At 33.3% G+C, this 26937-nt stretch overlaps 1 protein-coding gene across 2 annotated transcripts in view; it reads left to right on the top strand.

Annotated features, from left to right (window-relative positions):
* The window catches only part of LOC132908972 (cadherin-87A), a 582211-nt gene that overhangs the window by 281924 nt on the left and 273350 nt on the right, over positions 1–26937 (top strand). For both annotated transcript variants that reach the window (XM_060963473.1, XM_060963472.1), the window contains one exon: positions 21443–21498. In XM_060963473.1, the coding sequence (XP_060819456.1) occupies positions 21443–21498 (56 nt within the window). The remainder of the gene's footprint in view (positions 1–21442; positions 21499–26937) is intronic.

Below are 26937 nucleotides of genomic sequence, written 5' to 3'. Positions count from 1 at the left end.
AATACGTCAATTGTCTGTTCAGATTCTAAGATTGTATGCAATAATAAATTTATATCTAAATTCATAAATTAGTGATAGTGAAGTGCAGAACTTATCGGATGACTAAACAACTTAATACCCTGAAATTAATTACATAAAAGCATCGTGTCGATATTTATAGCAGAATAGGAGAAATTAAGAAACGTACGAAACAATGTTTAAAATGTCCAATAAATAGTAAATTTAGTTCATAAAGTTCTAAATTTAAGAAACAGATTGAATGTTCCCTAAAGTATTACCCTTTCAAGTATCTCATCTTATTTTTTCCATTCACAGAATTATTAAAAATAGCAGTACAAAATTATCGTTCACTGCGAGTTTTTTCTAACTTCAAATGTGTTAAGTTGGAATAGATCTACTTTTCCATGCGTAAAATTGGAACGGAGCTACTTTTCATGCGTTACCTCGGAACAGACTTACTTTTCATCTGTTAACTCGCAACGGAGCTACTTTTCGTGTGTCAGCTTGGAGCACAGCTTTTGCAACAATACCCTGTGTACCTAGTGTCCTTTCATCCACTGTGTAGCGATACTATCGCGCAATGTTCAAGATTTTGTAAGGTAGAATTAGCAAACCGACAATTTCCCTAGCATTTTTATCGCGATCGGCACACACGAAGTCATTACGATGGAACTACTACTCGTTTCAGGCAGAAGCGTATTTTCGCGAGCGGGTGCAATAATTTATGCAATTATCGAAGCTATATTGAATGCCGTTGTACGATGTCGAGCGAAGTGCAGCGTGCGGCGGGAACATGCTATTACTACTTACCTCTCATTGCCAGCATGCAAACGTGTAAGCCCTCTTGTCTCCTGTGTACACCAACGCTAATGCAATCGCGAGGGTAACGTAATTAACACGTCAGAATTTATATGCTCTCTTCAGCAAGAATGGTCGCGTGTATGTACGTACAATGTACATACGCTGAAACGTTTAGTCAGCCCTTAATTGGCAATATGGGATTTCTGTCATCAGCTAAGCTTTTATTTTTTTTTTTTCTTAGAAACAATAAACTAACGATTAAGTTTATATCGATTTTCGTTCAAGAGATAAATAATTGCTTATCTTCGACGGGATGTAATTTAAAGAGATAGAAAATTATAAATTCGCAATAATTTTATTATTTATGATCATGTTACGTTCATGCGTAGCGGAATAATCAAATAATAAAATTTTGAAAGTTGATATATAGCTATTAACACTTTAACTGCTACGTTTTCTCCTGTGACGCCACGGTGGTCATTGGTGACCGGAGAGCTTGAACTTCTCACAATTGTAAAAATTGAATGAAAATTGACAGTTAGGGCATTTTAAATGTAATCGATAAATAGAGGATACTTTGAAATAAAAAGTGCGCCATTGAACAATTAAACATTTTTATTAGAACATCAATAAAAAAAATGAGAACAAATCTTGCATCCAACGGTACACTGTTTTTTTTTTTTATTTTATTTGCGTTTATTTTACAATCAATTCTCGTTAGAGAATTTTAAGTAAATTTATCTGACGTGGTATTATGACATGATTAATAAGTGTTTATAATATGTTTGATTCTATTTCAATCTAGTGTTTAGATCTAAGGTGTAATGTCTTTTTAGCCAGCGGATCTGTTCCGAGGTGTCGAGTAGTTGAGTAATTAGAAGGTTTTGGTGGTTGTTAACTCTTGTGCTGTGTCTATTGCTGAATTTTGATATTTCTTCTTTGACTGTGGATATCTTGAGGTCGTGATGTATCGTTTCGTTGGTGACGTACCAAGGTGCATCTATTAGGGATCTTAAGGTTTTCGATTAGAATCGTTGAAGAATTTCTATATTGGAATTACTTGCTGTTCCCTATAGTTGGATTCCATAGGTCCAAACAGGTTTTAATATGGCTTTGTATAGTATAATTTTACTTTGCGCGTTTAAGTTGGAACGTCGGCCGATGAGCCAGTAGAATTTTTTAAATTTTGCTTTGAGTTGTATGGTTTTATCTAAGATATGTTGTTTCCATGTCGATCTTCTGTCCAGAGTTATGCCCAGATCTGACTGACTCTTTATCTGGAATAGGTATGTTGTTTATCGTCACCTGTGTTTGTTTTCAACAAGTTTGTTTTCGTAGCGTGAAAGTTATGTGGCTAGATTTGTTTTCGTTGACTTTGAAGCGCCATTTGTGGAACCACTCTTCCATAGAGTCGAGGCCTCGCTGGGAGTAAAGGCCGCAATTGTCTGTGTTTGCATCCATATCTTTGAGGGGTAATCTACGAATATTATTATAAACACACCTTAGAAAATAATCGTAAATGCTGTTTTATAATCGTATAATTGAAGTTAGAAGTGTGCACATACCTTACTATTATATATAGAATGAGCAAATACTGCTTACTAATATCTTCTACACCTTTCAACAATATATTCTGCACGTTTTGCTTACGTCGAAATAACGAATGCGAATAGTTTGTTGAAATAAACGAAGCCTTACTATAATATGTGTTAGAATTTAATCTTAAAGTTAAGATTAATAATCTGTGGAAGACACAATGTTTATGTTAAAATAATATTCGGTGATATTTATTAAACAGAACTACAGAACCAAATGTATATAAGCGAGTGATATGGTATAATTAACAAAGTATGCAGGTAGAGAATTTATGGATTGTTGACAGTTGGTCAATTACTCCCAGACTAGACGTAGGTAGTGACCCATGATCCCTTAAATATTTTGAACCCCACTCTCTATACAGTAATGAGTATGACCTGTGTAAATTTCCTGTTTAAATGCTTGTGTAGGTGTCTGTGTAAGAGAATTTGTGCCTATGCGTGCAATATCGTTGTATTCCAACAATATGTCGCTATCAACTGTTACCAAGGCGCCACGGTGGTCACCCGTGACCACCAATAAGATAAACGGTCCATTGGGGAAGAATGTTGCCTTACATCAATTTATTATTATTTTGCCATTATATGCTTTGAAATAATAAAAATACTCCCGTGGCATCCTGAGCGAAACATGTGATTTTGGTGTGGCAGTCAAAGTCTTAAATTGGCATTCGTTCTTGGCAAATCTTGTAGAAATGTCTCATCGTTCGAGGAAGCCTGTATCTGCGGATTCTCTAGTCGTTAACACACGAAGACTCGATTGCGTTAGAATTTTATATATAATAGCATCATCAATGATGAAATAATCTGAATCGTGTACCGAATTGAATAATTGATCTCTTAATATCGAACAATTTATACCGTGGCTTGAATATGATTGTGTATCATGTGTGTTATAATGATTAATATAAACTTGTTATTTAATGTTAATTACGATAGCCTTACATTTCTATCAATATATCGTCGAACGTGTAATATATTTTATTCATGAGACCTAATGGATATTTGCATATTACAATTCGTTTATGAATGCTGCGAGAAATACATTATTCATTAATCATATACATAATTGCCAAAGTTTCGAAAATCTCTTCACTGTTTCAATAAATTGCAATGAAATAAAATGTATAAAACACCTTTACGAAACGATGTACCGTACAATCTAAAACACAGGAAAAGGATAAACCGCATTAGTCGTTAAAGCATCTGTTCCTTTCATAACATTCTGATGCTCGTTAATAAAATCCGCTTGTTGCAGCATCGTTCTCTCTACTCTACGAAATCCTATTCCCTTCGTACTTTCTTCAGGCTCATCATGAATACGTTACTCGGAAATTTGCATACGTTCTAATAGCAGGCTGCAAAACACGGCAATTATTACTTATCCTCTTGATCATCTTGGAAGATGCGTTTACCCGTAAACGATCTATTATTTGTGCAGGTAGAAGCATAGCGGTAAACGCGAAGTTTCGCTCCGGCCTGTGAGATATCTCGAGCAGATATTTTCCTGAGTAATGAAAGTCGCATTGCTGGAGCAGCTGTAACGTCTATAATATACAGAAGCCGCGCAGAGCTTTATTAAAGCTGTCTGTTTCGTAGTAAACTAACTTAAGCTGTGGGTTAATGTGCCGCTGTTAGGAACCGTGGTTTTGATAAGTAAACTCGAGGCCTGCTGCCTCTCCTACGCAATCACGGCATGCGCTCGTTACGTCTAAACGACTCGTTAAAACCTGGAACCGTTCCGTTTCCGGGGAAATATGCGCGTCTCGCCTGTACGAGCTGGAAAATTGAAGTGTCGGAAGAAAAATCACTGAGATTTACGAATTTTCCAAGTCTCTGCGAATTTACGCGAACCTTTTCATCCGCCACGGTTGCTGATATTTTTTTAATTAACATTTAAAGGATACCACAGGTGAAAGTTCGCGTCTCTTTTTCGATAAAAGTATTGAAAAAATAAAAGAAATGGGTCGAACGTTGGATGTGCAGCGATTCTGGTAATTTAAATCGTAAACGAGAAATTAACGCGTTTAAATATGATATACATATCTCAAAAATCATTCGTCCGATCACGTTTTCACCTGAAAAAATCTTAAAACGTTAAGGCCATCCTTTTCACCGAGCTTGATATCAATAGCTGAAGCCGTCGCCTTCGTGCCCACTTTGGTCAGAACCTGTATCGCTCACAATAGAACGTGGTCCGCCGCTTAAAACGTCAATACGGAATGTGTAGTTTAGAGACCGCTTGATCAACGAGCATTGGTTATTCGATATTTTCACCGGAACATCTCTTTTCTTTCGCGATTTAAAAGAGAAACAGCCATAGCGAGGATCAAATCACGTGTAGGTAATTTAACGCTCGTTAAATTTGGAATGGAATTAAAAGTCAAACTCGCGTATTGCTTGTAAAAGTTTGATCGCCTATCTTTTAAATCTACTTTTAACAGCTGGTAGCAAGGATATTCTTAAGTCGTAGACGTTATACAGCGTGAAGAGCTAGAATATTCAGCCAGTAGATATATTTTATGATATGCAGATTGGGAACTACCATGTACGATGATGAAATAATCAAAATTTCAATATTTTAACAGCGTTTACCCGTTAAAATGGAATAGAACTATTTTAGAATTGGACCAAACGACTTGAGCTTCTTTAGGAAACTGGAAGGATTAGTTTACTGGATGATGTGTAAAAGACACTTTGAGAAAATTGAAACTGGTAGCAATGACGATTCATGGCCACTTTGTATAACTTTTTTATCCAAACCTGTAGCGAAAATTTAAAAAGTACCTTCTGTATATTTACATACATGCCAGTTACATACATGCTGAAAATTTCATCAAAATCGGTTGATGAAAAAACAGGCGACACACGTGGAAAAATGTAATTTAAATTTTTGAATTTATTACGGTTATATGGACTGAAAGTCGCAAAAATCTGCGATTTTTACCATTTTTAACCGCTCGTAGCCCATAGCAACGTTAACCGATTTCTGTGAAATTTTGTATGTGACTGACATAAATGTTCAAAACTTGTTGTTTAAATTTTCACTACAAGCCCAGATAAAAAAAAAATGTGCAAGGTGGCCTCTACCATGTTCATCGTCGTTCCTACCAGTTTCAATCTTCTCAAAATTTCTTTTACGCATCATTCGGTGAGCCAGTCGTTCCAGTTTCTCAAAGAATCTCAAGTCGTTTGGCTGAATTTTGAAAAAGTGCACGAAAAGTGCAGTTGGAAATGTTCACTTGCTTGTTGTTGAAGTTGAAGTTGAAGGCATTTTTCGTAGTTTTTGTATCCAAGATACCAGAAATGTGCAGAAAATCTCGAGAACTGTCGAAAAGCGAAATTTGGGAAACTCCGAATTGAGTTTCTTTAAAACCTTTTTGACTCTGCTGATCGTTTTTACGTCAGATAGAGTCCATTCTTTCTGGCCTATGAACGCACATTGAAAACAAAATCTGTCGCTACGAACGATTACGTGCTTTTAGCAAAGTTCGCAGTCATTTTCATCGGAGGAGAATGTGCGGTACCGAATGATATTTGTAATTGGAAACTGAAACGCATTTCACAATTTAATGGTTTCCTGTCACAATTATTATTCCAATTGTTCGTCATACGCTTTTATATTGGAGCACATACGTATTATGCGAAGAAACTGAACGATAAAAGTTGGTTCTTTTGCTGTACAATTTACTCGAGTAATTCTGCTAATACGTATATATGTGTGCGTTGTTACAACGCAAATAAATTAGTTGTTCTTTCAGTATATTAAGTACTGTATGTGTTTGCAATTTCTATAAAGAAACCAAGAGTGTATTCAACTTAATTTAGCGTTTAAATGTGCTTTGAATATTATTTCTATAATTAATCTGAAATTATAATTTGATATTCTACTCTCTTAAGAAATTGTATAAATAATTACTTTATCGAGTTACTTTACCTCGTTTTGATTATAATGTAAAGCTTTTCAAATTACCTTTTAATATTAAACGCGTTGCAAAATGAACCTTTCTTTGTTTTATTATTATCTCGATCGCATGTTTTATTTGTTTACGTTTGTTACTTTCTTACATTTCTTCCTATATAAATGTTAAATTTATTTTGTATCTTAACTGTGCAGTTCTCATAAACAGCAAGTAGACGATATTATAATACTGTGTGGGTTCTTACGCAATAATCATTCTAGTTTAATCATTTCAATATGTTAGATCGTAATACTGCTGTCGGAATTTTTTATTTTGTTCGTCTTCCAATTGTTTCTTTCTATTGGGTTGGAAACTAAGTGATTGCGGATTTTGTCATTAAATGGTAATGACAAAATCCACAATCACTTAGTTTTTTAGTTGCTTTTTAGTTTGTTTTTTAGTTTGTTTTTAGTTTGTTTTAGTTTGTTTAATTTATTTTTTAGTTTCTATAATATTGGGTTGACAACTAAGTGATTGCGGATTTTTTCATTAGGTGGTAATTCTTTGAAATTCTTCGCTGTTCAATAAATCGTTAAAAAACTAAAAAAACAAACTAAAAAATAAACTCTAAAAAAAATAAAAAAAATAAAACTAAAAATTTTGTCATTACCACCTAATGACAAAATCCGCAATCACTTAGGCTTTTAGTTATTTTTTAGTTTGTTTTAGTTTGTTTAGTTTATTTTTTAGTTTGTTTTTTAGTTTCTATAATATTGGGTTGACAACTAAGTGATTTCGGATTTTGTCATTGGGTGGTAATTCTTTGAAATTCTTCGCTGTTCAATAAATCGCTAAAAAACTAAAAAACAAACTAAAAAATAAACTCTAAAAAAAATAAAAAAAATAAAACTAAAAATTTTGTCATTACCACCTAATGACAAAATCCGCAATCACTTAGGCTTTTAGTTATTTTTTAGTTTGTTTTAGTTTGTTTAGTTTATTTTTTAGTTTGTTTTTTAGTTTCTATAATATTGGGTTGACAACTAAGTGATTACGGATTTTGTCATTAGGTGGTAATAACGATTTTGTCATTAGGTGGTAATGACAAAATCCGCAATCATTTAGTTTTCTAATTTTTAGTTTATTTTTTAGTTTCTATAATATTGGGTTGACAACTAAATGATTGCGGATTTTGTCATTAGGTGGTAATAAACTGTTTACTAAATTGCGTGATAAGAATAAAACAATTTGCAATTTTTTTTTTTTTTTTACTTGCGACTGAATGTCGCTAGATATTTTTTTGAAGTATTTACAACGTTTCGACATACGATTGTTCTCAGAGAGTTAACTGATCTTTTCACAACTCGCAAAAGGATCAATTTGTCAATTTTCTTAGACGAATGACGATAAATGGGTCACAGAGACTTTCCAACGGACATCCGTGCGAACTTGGTTCCCGATATTTAATACCTAATTACACAAAGAGATTTTTAATTTACCTTTTTCTTATTTTTCTACTGCCATAATCCGAAGCAGTTTCCTACCGAAAATGAACTGACTAGCCAAAGTTATCTTTGCACCATCGAACTCGACAACGCAAATGATCTATGGTGGATTGGCAACTAAGAGATTATCACCTAATGACAAAATTCGTAATTAGTTGCCAACCCAATATTCTTAACTAACAGCGCAGCGTTATGGACGTGAAGTGTTTTTCAATACACCGGATCAATGCTGGCGAACCTTAGCTTCGGACCTTAGGAAACTACCCTTAGATAGTATCTCTTCATCCTCTTCGTGCTGAAGGTATTTGCTGATACAGCGTTTCATGCTAAGGGTTCAATGACTACAATAGATATTCTCACACCCTTGCTTCCCTTTTGCTGTGTCTATGAAAGTTAACGTTCCAAAATTTGGATAAAAGATCCAATGATTACACATTTTATGGACAAAATTGTATCCCCAGGGTCTGTTTATTCCTTAGCGTATATACGTTTGGTTGCATTACCTTCCTAACGAATATGTTGGTTCTTTAGGTAGAATGATTTTAATCGTAGATAACTGTAGTTTATAATTAAATAGAAAAGAAACGTCTATAGATTTACGACTTTTGTTTGAAAAATATGTATATAAATAGAGTAAAGAATCGAAGAAGTTACAGTGTAGGTTCTGCTAATTCTAATCATGCAATCATTTTTTATTTAGCTTTCGTAGAAAATATGCAAATGTCTGTTCACAGATATGCTTAGAAATTGTTGATTTTCACTTTCAAAGTAACGAAAAATATTTATAGGTTTTAGGAGATTAAAATAAAAGAATGTCGTAGGCTTCATTTGTTTCCAACATAGAACCATTTGTTTAATTAATTTTTTTCTATAAAATATGCAGATCTCTTAATTATAGAGAGAAGTCGATTTGGCCTATTCCAAGTCTTATTTTCCATCGAATTAAAATGAAAATTATATTACTAGTTCATTGTGGTAACATGTGAAATGTTCAAACCAAATGTTAAATTTTCTAATTTCATGCTATTGTTCGAAACTGTGAAACGAGTTCTGTTTAACTAAAACCATAGGCAAATCTGAAAGGAAAGAGTATGGAAGATCGAGAAGTATATATTGTCCAATCCATCTTGCAGCTGAGCTTCCGTCTACGTGTTGTCTAAATGAAAATGGACTGGTGCTCCATCACGCATAAACTACATGTCTGAAACTTGTTGTAAACATGCTGTCCCCGAAACTTTAAGTAATTTCCAAACCTTCTGGTCTCAAGGCGCAGTGATGTATGACGTAGGTAACATTGTCGCAAGCTAATCGAGCGGAGTTGATTTTAATTGTAGTTGATTTTCCTACTCTCTCTAAAATCATCTCTATTTCGTAAATGTAATCCGTTTGGCAACATATAACGTACAGTATACAGTATGATAATTCTTATGCAAAGATTTCAAGTACCAATGAAAACATACGCCATAAAGCAGCTACTTTCGTACCTCATTTTCGCTGTCTTCTAAAATATTATCGTGCATCCCATGCAAACACGTTATTAATTACTATTTTACTTCAGTGTGCTTATTTACCTCTTGCAAAACAGCGAGAGAACTTAAGCGGAGTATATCAACGACTAAGCCGAGACAAATTCATTGCCTAAAGACGAGATCTACGATTGCCTGAAATCGATGAACAGACGTGTTCCAGTTGATTGGCTTTCTCCACTGAATGATTTAGTTGCGGATGGAAGTTGAACAGGTGACGACACCCTTGCGAAACATTAATGCGACCCACGTTGTCCAGGTAACTGCGGCTTTAATAGTTGATGCAATTAGCTCGGGCCTTATTAAACATGTCCAGCTAGGAGCGAAGTTAGCTTAGTCATATCGCGATGAAGCACTGCCGTTACAGTGCAGTGACATCGTCGAGTACGTCCTCTTGTGTGTGGGTGATGATGTAGCTGCGATGTTCAGCGTTAACTAATTAACGCGCGGTCATTTACCGATCTCTGTGGAAGATGCGCCTATTCGATAAAACTTTGCTCAAAGCTTTTGTGCTTCTTGTTATTATACCGCAGATTCGCTGCAGGTTTAACTCTATCGCTAAAATTTATTTTGACAAACTTGGACTGTGTGTTAGGTCTGTGCGAACATTTTCGTTTGCTTTCTTTCGCGAAGAAAAGAAATTATCCATTCTCGCTTTCTGCTATCTTTTCTCAATTTGCTTTTTGCCTAATGAATTCTTTGGTGTATTCTCTCATTATTATTTTTATTTCATCGTTTGTATTATTATTTTATTTTATATTATGACTATTACTATTATTTCTTATATTTCTTAGTGAAATGTCGATATTTTATTTGAGTATCGGCGAATAATTGGCGAGGTGAAACTTCCACGAAAACTTCTAACTGCAGACCACTCGTCTTTAAAAATCTAGCCTGGATGTTTATTTCGTTATGGTATTTGTTAAATGTGTGTCAGTAGTTAGCATTTGATTTTATCTTAAATTTAAAATGCGAATTAGGAGACAACGTTACTTGTAAGGCAAGGTGATAAAAAATTCAGCGATCGCAGTAAAGTTAAAAATGTTTATAATCGTCTGTCGAAATCTTGCACTGGAAAGCTTCACACTTGCAGACTTTTGTGTTCAATTTGCATATTGCTATACTCTGTTTACGGTGAAATATAGACCAGCAGCACAAGTGTCCTGCACAGCGACAGAATACTGACGGTTAAACTCCGCTGCGCATAGTGAAAGGGTTTAATATGTGCGGGTGACGTTAATTAGAGTTGTCATATGTTTTGCATTTTCTTTGTTAATATCTGTCCTGCATGTTGCCGAAGAGCACATGTTGTTACAGATACTGGGAGGAAGATTCACTGCGGGTGTTATTTATAGCCAGTTTGATTTACTGTTTAATGTAATTTTAAGGTTCATACACTGTTGCGGTAATTTCGTCGAAGGATATTAAAATACTTTGCAAGCTGGTTGTGTAGCTAAAATTTTTGTCAGCTCACTTCTACGATAGAGTTTAGCTCTTAGAATTAAGATAAGAGCCTAAGTAGGTGCACTGATGATGGAATTTTAATGTTCTTAGAACATTATTAAGGTATTAATTTGAAATTTGCCGTGTGAAAGAAATAAATCGAAATGAGTCTAATCATGCACGCAGGATATATAATACAACGCCAATAGAAAATTATAGTACTGTTTCGAATAATTGACTCAACTTGGTACATGTCTTGAAACATTGGCATACATCTCAGCTTATGTACAATTTTGCTTTATTTACCAGTGCAATGTATATTTTCTTCAACTGCACTTAATTTAACTGCACTTTCTTTGTTCAACTGCAATTAATTCATCATCATTATTTTGCACTTTACAATGATTTATTTCAATATTTCTCCCATCCACTTTCCCCGTCTCACTTATGCTAGTCATTGTTACTTAACGACTACAAACTGATCTAACCAACTGCGTGCATTAATTACCTTACTATCTCGATCTACTTAGCTTCTATCTTAAACTATTAAACTTTCGTCGGTTGCTTAAAGTTCGGAGTTTGCAGTAGCACTACTGATCGAAAATTCTTGGTGATCGACTCAGCTATCGGGAACTTGAACGGGCCAAATGTTACCAATTGATGTTAGCGAAACGTCGATTCCTAGAATGTTTGACTATACTTCCGATCAACTTGGTTTGCAATAAATTTTACATTCAGTTAATGTATACTGTATTCATATCTGTATTTATATGTTGTTATATATAATATAATATATAATTACAGTAAATTAGAACAAAAATTATAGTTATGCATATTCTAAAGTACATTTTTTTATTATATCCAATTGTATTAATATGCCCTTACGTATATTATATTCGTATCTGTATTTATATGTTGTTACATACAATACAATATATAATTAGAGTAAATTATAATAAAAATTATAATTATGCATATTCGAGACGTCGATTCTTAGAATGTTTGACTATACTTTGCATCAATTTGGTTTGCAATAAATTTTACATTCAGCTAATGTATATTATATTCATATCTGTATTTATATGTTGTTATATATAATACAATATATAATTGCAATAAATTAGAATAAAAATTATAATTATGCATATTCTAAAGTAGATATTTTTATTATATCCAATTGTATTAATGTGCCCTTACGTATGTTATATTCGTATCTGTATTTGTATGTTGTTATATACAATACAATATATAATTACAGTAAATTAGAATAAAAATTATAATTATGCACATCCTAAAGTAGATATTTTTATTGTACCACTTGTATTAATATACCCGTACGTATATTATATTCATATCTGTATTTATATGTTGTTATATATAATACAATATATAATTACAGTAAATTAGAATAAAAATTATAATTATGCATATTCTAAAGTAGATATTTTTATTATACCACTTGTATTAATATACCCGTACATATATTATATTTATATTCATATTTATATTTATATGTTGTTATATATAATACAATATATAATTACAGTAAATTATAATAAAAATTATAATTATGCACATTTTAAAGTAGATATTTTTATTATACCATTTGTATTAATGTGCTCTTACGTATGTTATATTCATATCTGTATTTATATGTTGTTATATATAATACAATATATAATTACAGTAAAGTAGAATAAAAATTATAATTATGCACATTCTAAAGTAGATATTTTTATTATACCACTTGTATTAATATACCCATACGTATATTATATTCGTATCTGTGTTTATATATTGTTATATACAATACAATATATAATTACAGTAAATTATAATGAAAATTATAATTTGCATATTCTAACATAGATTTTTTATCATACTCAATTGTATTAATATACGTATAGTATATTCGTGTCTACTGTTAGAAATATATTTTTTTATGATATCCAATCGTATTAACACTCTGGGGACCAGAGGCGCGAAGTCGCGTCTTTCATACTTCATGTGGTATCCTATACAAATTTTAACTACTGTTAAATAAAACAATAAAAAGAGCAATGGATGCTATAAACGAAAAGTTATGAAAGTGTTTTTACATTACATGTTTGAACAATACAAAACCGTTATCAGTATGTTAGATATAACGTTGGTCGCTTTGAATCTTTTTCAATCGCTCCAAAAACACCTGGGAATTCAGGCTATATGCTTGTCAGAGCCGCTGGTCTCCAGAGTGTTCAGTATGTATATTATACTCGTGTCTGTTGTCAGAAATAGATTCTTTATTATACTCAAACGTATTAAGCACGTAGGGCAATTTGAATTCTTTCTAACTAATTTTCGATCAATTTTTCTAAAATTAATATCATCAAATAATTTTTATGGAATAAAGGTAAAGTCATAGAAATGTCTTTCAAACTTAGGTCAAAAGTGCGTCTGCTTTCTATCCAGCAGGAAATAAACAAACTTCAATCGGTAGGTTGCATAATCAACACAATGCGCAACATAGTTATGGTATATGTGAACTGTATTAGTGTTGATCAATAGCGCGAAATTATTACTGAAACGACAGATAAGACAGTATCTTTGTCAAGGTGATAATGATACCACTAATTAGGCTACAGTGTATCCTCATTGTGTATAGTCAGTAAACGATAAATACATTCTCCGTTCTCCTTTGTAAAGTATCATCAATGTAGTTTGTCAACTAATGAATTGGTTCCTATTTACAACTGATGTTGTAGCAAACGTGGTTACGTTAAGGGACTGATTCTATAGTTGCTGTGGTACCATTCTCACAGACAATTGGACGACAAACATTGTTTGTCCCATCGATGCACATCCGCCGTTGTTTATGTTCGGCTATAGGTTGGTCATTTAACGGAATTGAAGGATTACCGTCGAATGTCGAAGTCGATGGCTGAAGCAGAGGCGTTTTAAAAGCGTTGAATATATTAATACATTAAACGCGTTTCGAAACGTTCTCAAGTGAAGTGTTTCTAAATAAATCTTTTGATATTATAATGCGAAGGAATAAAAGTTTCCTGTTCTGTAATTCGCATTAGCATCAGACGTATTTACATCTTCCACTTTGTATTTTTATTCTTGAAATGCTATCGATCGGTAGTTTTTTTCGTTCGTCTCAGTTGATTTTGTTAAAGTATGCAGAGCATTTGGGGAGATATTACAAAGAACTTTATTCTAATATTCGTATAACTTTGCTCGCCATGTGGGCTACTCGCCGGAGGCCTTTCATACTGCGCTTTTCTCTTTTGTCTCAACGGAGACCTTGGCCATCATGCGTACCAGACAGGGAATACATACTTGTGTGTGTCTTCGCTCCACGTTCCCTCATTCTCCCATGCACAATACAAATGTACTATATATTCAACAGATTTAATTCATTCAGTGGCGATTCAATGGTTAATTCAGAGAGGAGCACATTTCTTAGATTCGAAGAATTTATGTGGTCTTGATAGTTGAAAATAATTATTATTCATTATCTTCCTTCTGGAGTTTGTTTTACTTTAATTAGAGCCTGTTAAATTACTAAATTATTTATTTGTGTTGAAGTGATCGTCACTTCTGAGAAAACTCTACATCTGGTCTTCGGTTTCTCAACCGTCTAAGGTCTTCGAAAGCGCATAGACAAAAGAATGCGTCGAGGAAAGACCATAAGCGGTACACGTCCGACGTTGGTTTCGGCAGTTGTTTCAGTCTCAGGGTAACGTTGCTAGCGAGAGGATCTGGATCGGCTTACATAGTACCACATATTTTGTAATTTACTATTCACAATATATATACTTTCAATACCTTGCAGTTTGCTGAATAACCTTAACAATTTGCAAACAAATATATCCCACAAGTTACATATCTCGTCTTCCTTTCGTAGTATAAGTCATAAATTTCTACTATTTTTACGACACGATGTAACGCGAACATAGATTTCCCCGTTTTTCCATGAAAATTATTGCTTTAATAATGCTATCAGACGTGGGATGCTCCGAGTTGTGCAAACGACAGACAGACATTTACTGATTTCATTAGGTATAAGGTATAGGTATATATGTATGTGGCATACATACATAGAACTGACGTGCTGCGGTGCGTGCTATACGCAGACTGATGCCACTGGAATGCATCGACCTCAACGTGCGTTTTGATAGTGAACGCTGCTCAATGCGTCGATGCTGTGTGTCGTGGTTTCCATTTCGCAATGCCTGGTATTATCGCAGACCGGAATCAAAGCGACCGCAGGCCATCCATCACCGAAATAAAGCTCCATAAATCATGAGAAAACGAAAACTAGCGCTTTTAATGCTGGCCTCGGTTACATTAAACGTTAGACGGACAAAGATATATTAATCGGTGAACTTAACATCGAACTTTCGCAGCGAGGACATGAATATCAACCGTTGGATAGTACGGGTTAATTTCTGTCGTCGTTAAGAATTTGCAGCGAGAAGAAGAAAGCGTGTGACGTTACTAATAACGAAGAAAGTAACAGCGAATTTGTGTGATTTGAAGTAGAAGACACATCTGTGTTATTAACGTTGTTGCATAGTAACTAAATGGAGTTATTAGTTATTTCGATATTTTAAGCATATCGTATTATTTACTAGAAGCGATATTGAAGAAGAAGCTTCGTGATTTTATTAAATTATAAATATGGAATATATAAATATGGAAAGAAAATTAATTGCTGCCAGAAATATAAATTATAAATTTCAGTGTATCTTTTTACATTACATCTTTTTACCACGAAACTCTATTTAATTATTACAATAAAATTATTTTATCAAGTACTCGCCATAGGTACGAAATGGTACAATTTTTTTACCAATTCAATTTCATTTTTTGTATATCCTGGAATTAGATTGTTGTCAAATATTATTTAGCTAGATGTGTGTTTAATTTCCACGGACAATAATTATGAAACGTTTTACAAACATGAATTGACTGTTAAAGAAAGACGAAATTAACCGCTTAATCATAATTCCACTACATTTTGTACACTATTAATTACGATGTCGGCATTCGCTTCTTCGAGTATTGTTAAATTATTATTATACATTTGGAACGTAAATCAACCTGATGTGTCTTTCGACGATCACAGGATAAATGTGTTCCGGTGCTTCTTGGCTGCCGCGACTCCAATGTAACCATTATATTCAACGTCAGCTAATTTGGTTCTCTGACACGTGTATACAAGCTTTTCGCATACGATTTAATGGCAGACATCGCCTCTTCCACCGACAATATCACCATGTCCGTTTCACCGTGATAACGAGCATTATCGTCAGTTGCATCGTTATACTAACGATGTTGGACTTTTTTAGACCATGTTACGCCATCGATGAACACCATATATACAGATGAAAGGAATATTGATCGTACACTTTCGCGAAATGTATTTAAATAATTCGCTAATCTTTCGTTGCCAATAGAAATAAAGATATTACGAAGATATACTAAATCATTATCGACGATATTTCCATATTACCAAATTATGTTACAGATTGCTAATATCTTTATAACTAGACTAATAAATAATTGATAAATATATATATGTAATATCGTAAATCTCGGGGTAATTCAGGTGATCGATTCTGAAGTCTGAAAATTGAATTTATTGTGGAAATACTTAAATGAAATACAGGAGCAAATAACAATTAATACCACTCTATAACAGTAAACAATAAATAACAAGTTCTGTGCAAAGTCCTGAGCTACCGATCTTTCTCCATCAATCTTCAATGTTTTAAATAATTATTCTTTCTTCTCTGATCTTGTCTATCTCTGAACAAAGAAAGTAGTGCTGTCCGTAAACAGAGAGAGTCCCTATCACACGTGAACTGTAGGGAGTTTACATATTTATAAACTAATAGTACGCATATGTAATAATATAGATGTAATATCGTAAATCTCAGGATAATTCAGGTGATCGATTCTGAAGTCTGAAAATCGAGTTTATTGTGAAAATACTTAAATGAAATACAGGAGTAAACAGCAATTAATACCAATCTATAACAGTAAACAATAAATAACAAGTTCTGTGCAATGTCTACCTGAAAATCGAGAATCGATTTTCAACGTCCTCAGCTACCGATCTTTCTCCATCAATCTTCAGTGTTTTAAATAATTATTCTTTCTTCTCTGATCTTGTCTATCTCTGATGTTGCTCTCAGTCCGTCCGTTTGGTAAATGAGTGTCGCTCAAAATAGTTGTTCTTAAAACAAAAGAAAAGAAAGTCCATGAAACAAAGAAAGTAGTGCTGTCCGTAAACAGAGAGAGTCCCTATCACGCGTGAACTCTAGGGAGTTTACATATTTATAAACTAATAGTACGCATATGTAATAATATAGATGTAATATCGTAAATCTCAGGATAATTCAGGTGATCGATTCTGAAGTCTGAAAATCGAGTTTATTGTGAAAATACTTAAATGAAATACAGGAGTAAACAGCAATTAATACCAATCTATAACAGTAAACAATAAATAACAAGTTCTGTGCAATGTCTACCTGAAAATCGAGAATCGATTTTCAACGTCCTCAGCTACCGATCTTTCTCCATCAATCTTCAGTGTTTTAAATAATTATTCTTTCTTCTCTGATCTTGTCTATCTCTGATGTTGCTCTCAGTCCGTCCGTTTGGTAAATGAGTGTCGCCCAAAATAGTTGTTCTTAAAACAAAAGAAAAGAAAGTCCATGAAACAAAGAAAGTAGTGCTGTTCGTAAACAGAGAGAGTCCCTATCACTCGTGAACTCTAGGGAGTTCATATACACACTAATGTACATATAGATATTAATATACATATTCAAAATTACAAAATTATAGACAAAATAGACAATAAATCAAATCAAGTTGGCAGCTACTTTCGTCAAATCCATTCGCTTTAGTTGTAATTAACAAGTAATTAAATGTATAATTTAGTTATTGTTATTTCATTTCCTTCAGAATTAAGAATTAAAGCATTCCAGGCGTTCATGCGATCTGAAACATTCAAAGAATCTCATTTGCAGTCCTTCGTGCGTAAAATCTTGTTCAAACATTTTACGAATACCGAATACGTTTCTCCCTTCGGGAATCACGTACGAGAACGAAGGGATTATCGCGAGAAATCGCGACAGAGAACAACGTTGATCGCGTGGCGACGCCTCGTAACGGAATGCAGCCGGAAGTGAACTGTTTCCTTGCGGTAAATGGCGACGGTGCTGTTGTAGACACCCTGTGGATCTCGTGTACATTCGCGGTCGATGCATCCACGACATCCAGCGTCACGTAATTGATCCGTAGTTATCCGCAAGGTTGGCTAGGTGCATATGTTGGCAAACGTGGGTTGCTTCGTATGCGAATCCAATTGTGTGCATGAATTTTGTTTCGCTTGCGTACTATGCAATGGTAAGCAGCGGTAGCAAGTCCTGCTCGGTTCCCGACCTAATTGATCGGATGACGTTGCTAATTGCAGCATCAACTGCTAAGGAAAACAGATGAAGGAAATGCGACATTAACGTCGCGAATTTCATACCTGCGTATGTGGTAATTGTGTTTGTTAGAGCGTTTGCGTGACGTGGTGGTGATCACGGGAAGTTCGTAGAAATGTTCTAAGACAGCTGTTCGTTTTATGAGTATTTTTCAATAATTTTTGGCAGCTTTGGGGTAGCTTCACGAAATCTTTCTGGCAAATTTTTTGAAGCAACAATATCATCCTTTAAGTAGATTATTTTTTAACAAGCCTTCAAATACGTTTTTCGACATCGTGCTGTTAAAAAACAGAATCTTTGCAATTAATAAATTCAGGGTATACTCACGAAAATATTTCAATTGTTATCATAGTTTATGTGTTATACGAAACATGTTAGTTAGCACTGTAACGAGATGCGATCGCCATGATTAGTCAAGTTTAAAACCGATCAGAAAATGTGCAAAGAAATCACAGAATATTTATTGCCAACATATATTTAATAAGAAATTAGTACACAGTATAAACAGCCATCTTAAACACGTGCAGATATTAAATACACCCCGACTGAACATCAAGGTTTATTAATAAAATTAATGTAATTAATTGGTCATGTAAATAATTTTGTGGTTTCTTCGAAATAAACACGAAGGAGACACGATCGTCGTGATTAGTCAAGTTTAAAACCGATCAGAAAATGTGCAAAGAAATCACAGAATATTTATTACCAACACATATTTAATAAGAAATTAGTACACAGCATAAACAGCCATCTTAAGCACGTACAACTATTAAATACACCCCGACTGAACATCAAGGTTTATTAATAAAATTAATGTAATTAATTGGTCATGTAAATAATTTTGTGAGTCTACGAAATAAACACGAAGGAGACACGATCGTCGTGATTAGTCAAGTTTAAAACCGATCAGAAAATGTGCATAGAAATCACAGAATATTTATTGCCAACATATATTTAGTAAGAAATTAGTATACAGCATAAACAGCCATCTTAAGCACGTGCAACTATTAAATACACCCCGACTGAACATCAAGGTTTATTAATAAAATTAATGTAATTAATTGGTCATGTAAATAATTTTGTGAGTCTACGAAATAAACACGAAGGAGACACGATCGTCGTGATTAGTCAAGTTTAAAACCGATCAGAAAATGTGCATAGAAATCACAGAATATTTATTACCAACACATATTTAATAAGAAATTAGTACACAGCATAAACAGCCATCTTAAGCACGTGCAACTATTAAATACACCCCGACTGAACATCAAGGTTTATTAATAAAATTAATGTAATTAATTGGTCATGTAAATAATTTTGTGAGTCTACGAAATAAACACGAAGGAGACACGATCGTCGTGATTAGTCAAGTTTAAAACCGATCAGAAAATGTGCATAGAAATCACAGAATATTTATTGCCAACATATATTTAATAAGAAATTAGTACACAGCATAAGCAGCTATCTTAAACACGTGCAACTATTAAATACACCTCGACTGAACATCAAGGTTTATTAATAAAATTAATGTAATTAATTGGTCATGTAAATAATTTTGTGGTTTCTACGAAATAAACACGAAGGAGACACGATCGTCGTGATTAGTCAAGTTTAAAACCGATCAGAAAATGTGCATAGAAATCACAGAATATTTATTGCCAACATATATTTAATAAGAAATTAGTACACAGCATAAACAGCCATCTTAAGCACGTGCAACTATTAAATACACCCCGACTGAACATCAAGGTTTATTAATAAAATTAATGAAACTAATTGGTTGTTTAAATAATTTTATGACCTCCACGAAATATTATAGTCGCGGTAAATATCTTGTTAATTCTAATTGTCGAATACCTACACCGATGTTATTTAATTGGTTGAGCGCGGAGCGTTTTGCTTTACCAAATTGAGGTTCTCTTTTATAGCGAGATGTAGATAAATGGAACATCATTAACTTGCACGCGAACCTCATTCATTACATTTCGTCAACACGCGTTAGGAATGGTACTTACAACTAGTTTACAAGTTTTGAATAAACGAGGTGAAAAGCGATACTAACAGGGAAAGCGTGGATCGTCTCGTTGTTAGTCTTTCTGTCAGTTTTTGTCATGACTGGATGGTCTCGTGTGGCTGATTAGTTATGTACCTTATTCATTGCATGCACCACGACAGTTGCCTGTATTTTCAGACTTGTTTTCCTGCAACAGACGAGTACCTACTGCGTTGTACTGTGTCGTAAAGAATTCTCCATAGTAAAGTATGACATTATGCTCCCGTACTCATTTATATTTCAGTATCATTTCTGTTAAAGCATAGTACATTATACACACCGAGGGTGAAGTCATCCGGATAAAATGCCTTTATAATTTACAACTTGAAACGTTGACCAACCATAGACTTACTCTAAACGAGCGATATTTTTAACAGTTCTTTTTTTTCTGCAAATTGTAAAGGAGAATTTCAGGTGCGAAGATGTTGTTGCGCAAATTAAAAATAAGTTTTCGATATTTGATAGAGTATAGAAATGTATAGAGAGGGATAGAGATAGATACACTATAATATAGTATAGCGTATAATAGAATCAATTTATTTAGATAAAAATGCTTTTATAACTTACGATCCTTAAACGTTAACCAACCGCCTAAAGATTACACTAAGGAAACTCCAAATTTGATTTCTTCTGACTTGGCCGAAGACTTTCATCTGCTGCTCTAGCAAAAAAAAAAAAAAAAAAAAAAAAAAGAAATAAATGGCACAATATAGAATTTATATAATACGAAAAATATATAAAATATCCATAATTTATTACAATTCTTAGCAAGCGAAGCAAATTTTTGTCAAGCTTTTATTTCTTTGCCATTTAATAACATTTAAAAGCATTCTAAATTATGTTTATATTTGATCGTATCTATCGATTCTACAAATTCGAATCGTATTGCATCTTTATTTGAATCAGATAAATTTTCTACGTTCTTGGCCTTTCTATTTCGAGGTAGACGAAGTTCGTCTGTAATTTATCAGGCCTGAACAGAATCTAGCCATCAATTGCAAATACTTTCGAAGAAATCAAACAATTAATCTTCGAGTGGAACTGGAATTATAGTACGGTGACTGTTTTATTTGCCCACTGTTACTGACTGAAGGTTCAATCAATAATCAACACGTTTCTTTTGCTTGCAGGTTTTCCAAGAAGCTCGCGACGTTGCTAGCAATTTGTCTTTTGGCCACACGCACTGGTGAGTGATTCTCTCTGCTTCTCTTCTACGTCTAAACGTTCTATCTTGGCAGAATTCCAATGTTTTAATCTCTGGATCTATTGCGAAGGAATTTGTGCAATCGCAAGGAAAGACAATTAATTCTTTCTAAATTTCAATCGTTCATACATTTTAGCTAAATACTTGCAGCTATTTGTAGTCTGAGATTTAATTATCAAGTCGATTCCTAAGTTAATTTTGGAACAGATTTGTTCATTCATCTAATATGATTTTGTATGTGTAAAAAGGAAAAGCGATTAATTGATTTGATCCTAGGTAAAATCTTCTTTTTACCGATGATTTTAAGGAAACAATTTATTCAAACCGTTAGATAATTTCGCCTTAAACTCCAATATTCCAGATGACTGCCAATTTCAATTGGTCGATATTCATTGAACTATATGGGAAGTTTTGGTTGGAATGGAATTGGCAAGTTCATATACGTTCTAGAAAAACAACTATTTGTATTTCAATTACTCTTAAATTAAATACTATATTAAATGTATATTAAATTAAATTCTAGAAAGTTGTTCCTTCAAGTATATATAGTGTTAGAATTTAATCTTGAAGTTAAGATTAATAATCTGTGGAAGACACAATGTTTATGTTGAAATAATATTCAGTGATGCTTATTAAACAGAACTACAGAACCAAATGTATATAAGCGAGTGATATAATTAACAATGTATGCAAGAATTGTTGATTGTTGGCCAGTTACTCTCAGACTAGACTTAGGTAGTAACCCATGATTCCTTAACTACTTTGAACCCCACTCTCTATACAGTAATGAGTATGACCTGTGTAAGTGTCCTGTGTGGGTGCCTGTGTAAGGGTTTTGTGCCTATGCGTGAAATATCGTTGTATTCCAACATATAGTAAACGAGCTTTTCGATTTAAACACTATGAAATATATATTATATTATGAAATATATACTATATATATACAGAAAGGATAGGATAAATTAAGATACTGTACAATCATAATTAAATACATATTTTTGTTCCTTACTTATTAAGCATCGATAATTGAATGTTTCGTTATTCGATGTTACAGGAAGCAATCATTCCGTCAGTAGTAGGTATCCTGATAATCGAAATTCTACTATGTATATTTGTTTTTCGTTACCGCGTAATATTGTTTGGATAATGAAACTTGGATGTTCTAATATAATATTGATCATTCTTGAAGCATAAAATACCCAGCAAACATGGGAGTTACTTCAATAAAATACCTAAGAAGAAAATTATTTAATGAATATATTGTTTATCTCGACTATTTAGGTACTGCTGGATTGACAACTAAGTGATTGCGGATTTTGTCATTACGTGGTAGTTACAAAATCCGCAATCACTTAGTTGCCAAACCAATATTTTGAATAATTTTGATTTTTCTTCCAATCGTTTCATATTGAGCTATCGAACGAAGTAACTTTTCATTTGGTATTTTATATTTGAAAGATATGTAGTGTTGGAGATTTCCAATGTTGGTAATGATCATTTCATCAAAATATACTGTCTGTAAGAAGTTTCTATGTGTATATATACAGCTTAGGCAACACCTCGATACCACTTTCGGCAAACGTGACTGGCCCTTCGCATGCCTACGTATATGTATAATAATAATACGTAGGAAGTTCCTGGTCTTTTCGAGATGCTGGCACAAAATCCTTCTTACGACCCACTTACAAAATTGTCAGAGCTTTTACCCTTCGCACTTTCCCTCCTTTCTTCGAGATATTTTCGCACCCCTTCTAGTTCAGCTTTCGCAATGTCCCGACCTTCTTATCGTATACGCTCTGTGCGGAATATTCTTCGTATGAAAATTTTAGATAACGTATATTGCTTATTACTTTGCAATTACGTTAGAGCCGAACTAATAGAGAGAGAAAATTATTCGGATAATGAGATTTTCTCATAATAGAACAATCACTTTTCTGTTATACAATTTTATTTCTCCAAACACAGATTAAAATTAATTGGCAGACTCTTGAAATATTTGCGGGTCCCGCATCTTTCTGGCTGCCAAGTCACATAATTTTGCCGACATAAGTAACTGCATAGAGTTACATTCTTTTTGTATTTCGAATCATCGAAGTCCTTCTGCAAATACCACGAATGCTTCGTCATGACAAGATACGTCTTCATTAGCACTTTCGTTTGCTGTTTCTATTCGAATAAAATCGTCATTATCGTCGTCTGTGTCGCGATGAAACCATTTCATTATATCGGTAATCAGTTTTTGATAATTTTCAATGTCGTGTTTTTGGTTTTTAGCGTTTGTAGTTTTACCAATTCCGTTGCACTTGCAGCAGTTTCGAGTTTCTTTAATTATGCCGTACCTTGTTTCTTCTTCTTGTAAATTCTTGTAAACTCTTATAATCCGAATTCACTCGATTGAAAAAACGCGATGTTATGATGACCACACGATGACTATGAAAAGTTCTTATCATATGACTCCTGTGAAATTATTATGAGACGTGAGCGAGTGTGTAGTACGAGAGAATAAAAATTATTCAACATGTCGAAAATGAATTTCTTTATACATAGACCGTAATATAAATGGGAAAAGGCAATTATTTATTTAGTATGTATGGACGCAGATATTCTTTTCTTTTGTTTAGCAGTAACGATCAGTCATTGCAGGTTCGATCAGAAGTATCTACGTATCCAGCACAGATAAAAATCAATTAAATTACATCAATTAAATTACAATCAGAATTATCACATTCTCTAACTTATTGCCCGTAACCCATAAATTCCCCATTCACAACCTCCGAAACAGACAAATTATCTCTAATTAATTTAATTCAACCGTGTTGAATGAATGTCCATTTGCTTGAGTGCAGATTAAAATTAATTGACAGTTTCTTTAAACATTTATGAGCGTGATATCTTGTTCACTACTAAGTCACATAAATTTTTCAACATAAGTAATTTGCATAAAGTTACATTCTTTTTATACTTCGAACCATCAAAATCTTTTTCGAATGTCACGAATGCTCAGCTATGACGAGGCATCTTTCCATTATCACTTTCGTTTTCTGTTTCCATTCGAATAAAATCGTCATTGTCGTCCTCTGTGTCACGATGAAGTCATTTCATTACGTCAGTATACTTGGGGTTTCTTCTCTATTGTATACACCATCTGAAAAATCTACCTGTTTTTCATAATTTTCAATATCGCGTTGTTGGTTTTTAATATCTGTGATCATGCCTTTCAAAACATCGTGTATTTTTGCCAATTCTGTTGCACTTACACTTGCGAGTTTTTTATTTACGTCCCCTTTTGCTTCTCCTTTCTCTTGTACATTCTTGTAAATTATTACGACCGGGATTCGTTCAATGGAAAAAATGATAGAATTTTTACGTTTCATATGGACATTAATAAAATATGTGCATATTTGAAATGGAAAAAAACATCCGCCGTTACTGAGAAACATTACGTTCGGATAGCAAAGCATTCGAATGATACAACATTTGTATATTATGTTAGACTTTGGTTTCGGATATTTTAATATTTTAGTATAGTTATATTATAATATACAATACTATATATTATTATTGTAGTTATATTGTAATCTTTATACTATATTATAATGTTATATAATAACTATATTATATTCTTAGTATAGTTATATAGTAATAGTTATATATAATATAAGTATAATATACTATATACAACTATACTAATAATATAATATAGTTATATTATAGTATAGTATATCGTATATATAATATAGCTATAATATACTATATATAACTATACTAATAATATAATATAGTTATATGTAATATAGTATGTAGATTACAATATAACTATAATAATATTATATATATATTATAACTACATTATATAATAAATATAATAATACATATACTATAGTTATATTATAGTATAGTATATTGTATATATAATATAGCTACAATGTACTATATATAACTATACTAATAATATAATATAGTTATATGTAATATAGTATGTAGATTGCAATATAACTATAATAATATTATATATATTATAACTATATTATATAATAAGTATAATAATATATATATTATAGTTATATTATAGTATAGTATATAGTATATATATAGTATATAGATTACAATATAACTATAATAATAATAATAATAATATATAATATAGTTATAATATAGTATATAGAATATATTAATATATAGATTTTATCCTGATAGTGGGTGTTCGAATAAAGGAAATTTTGCTGTATTTATCTATTTCAATTATCCGCTGAATTTACTTGCAATTAGTCGAATATCGTCTATCTCTGTCACAAAAACAAAGATCGAGGAAGACGACACGAAATAAGGCGCGAAAAATACGAAAGCAGGAAAAGAGAAGAGAGGGGCATTTCCTTGTTCCGGTTAGGGGAAGCAGGAACCTTCCACCGAAGGGTCTTGCCACTTTCCTTCTCCTTCTTCTTTATCCTCTTCCTCTTCTTCCTTTTTTCCCTTCTCAGAAAACCGCATATCTTAGCGAAGCTGTGAAACGGATTTTCCAACGGAAGCAAAGGAAGGAACGTTGTTCTCCCTCGTTTCTTCCTTCTTCTTCGCCCTTTTTTTTTCTCTCGACGCTCCTGTCCTCCGGCTTCATCCACTTTTCACCCCCATATCCGCCACCGTTTCGGATTTGTTACTTTATTTGCACGCGCGCTTGTTTACCTTTCGCGCGTCACTTGCTCACTCGCCACGACTGTCTCCCCTTTTCGTTCATTCTTCGCCGTTCTCGCCATCATTCCATTTTCTATCCCAAGCTCCGATTGTTCGTAGCAACGGCGCAGCTGCATCTGCTTTCCAGGGAATTGACGTCCTTAAATCTCGTTCGTATCAGTCGAACGAAACTGTTCAATATAATTGCGCCGACTTTAATATTTGAGGAGGACCATTGTTCAGAGTTTAGTTAATCAATGGCGTTATGTACTTGTAAATCGTTCGCACAGGCAATAGAGCAGCTTCATACTCAGACGTGTATAATATGTATTGTACTGGACGATTAAGCCGTCGAACGCTTGAGCTGCTCGTAATTGGTAATAAGCCGCACGTAATTAAAGGAATGTAAGCTGCATGTATCTATATATTGTCTATTTTATAAGGTTGTTTTATATGTTTTCGACTATCACGCGCATTCTGCGAATTTTTCCACCTTGAAATTTCCTGTAAATGGAACGTTCGTAGTCCAGTACAGTAGAATATTCGGCAAAAAATAATGCAGTAGATAATTGAATGCTCCGATAATACGAGAAAATATATTAGTGTCCGTAAATCGTATAATAAAATCGTAGAAAACATTTTGATAATGTAATATTGTACGTATATTTAGATTGAGTTAATTATTTAACTATTTACACTTTCCTACGTTTCGTATTAAAATTTCGAAAAAAATCAGGTTATGACAAAGTCCAA

The sequence above is a fragment of the Bombus pascuorum genome, chromosome 7 (genome assembly GCF_905332965.1).
Source record: "Bombus pascuorum chromosome 7, iyBomPasc1.1, whole genome shotgun sequence".
NCBI classification, from domain to species: Eukaryota; Metazoa; Arthropoda; class Insecta; order Hymenoptera; family Apidae; genus Bombus; species Bombus pascuorum.
This window is presented reverse-complemented; position numbering and strand designations above follow the sequence as displayed.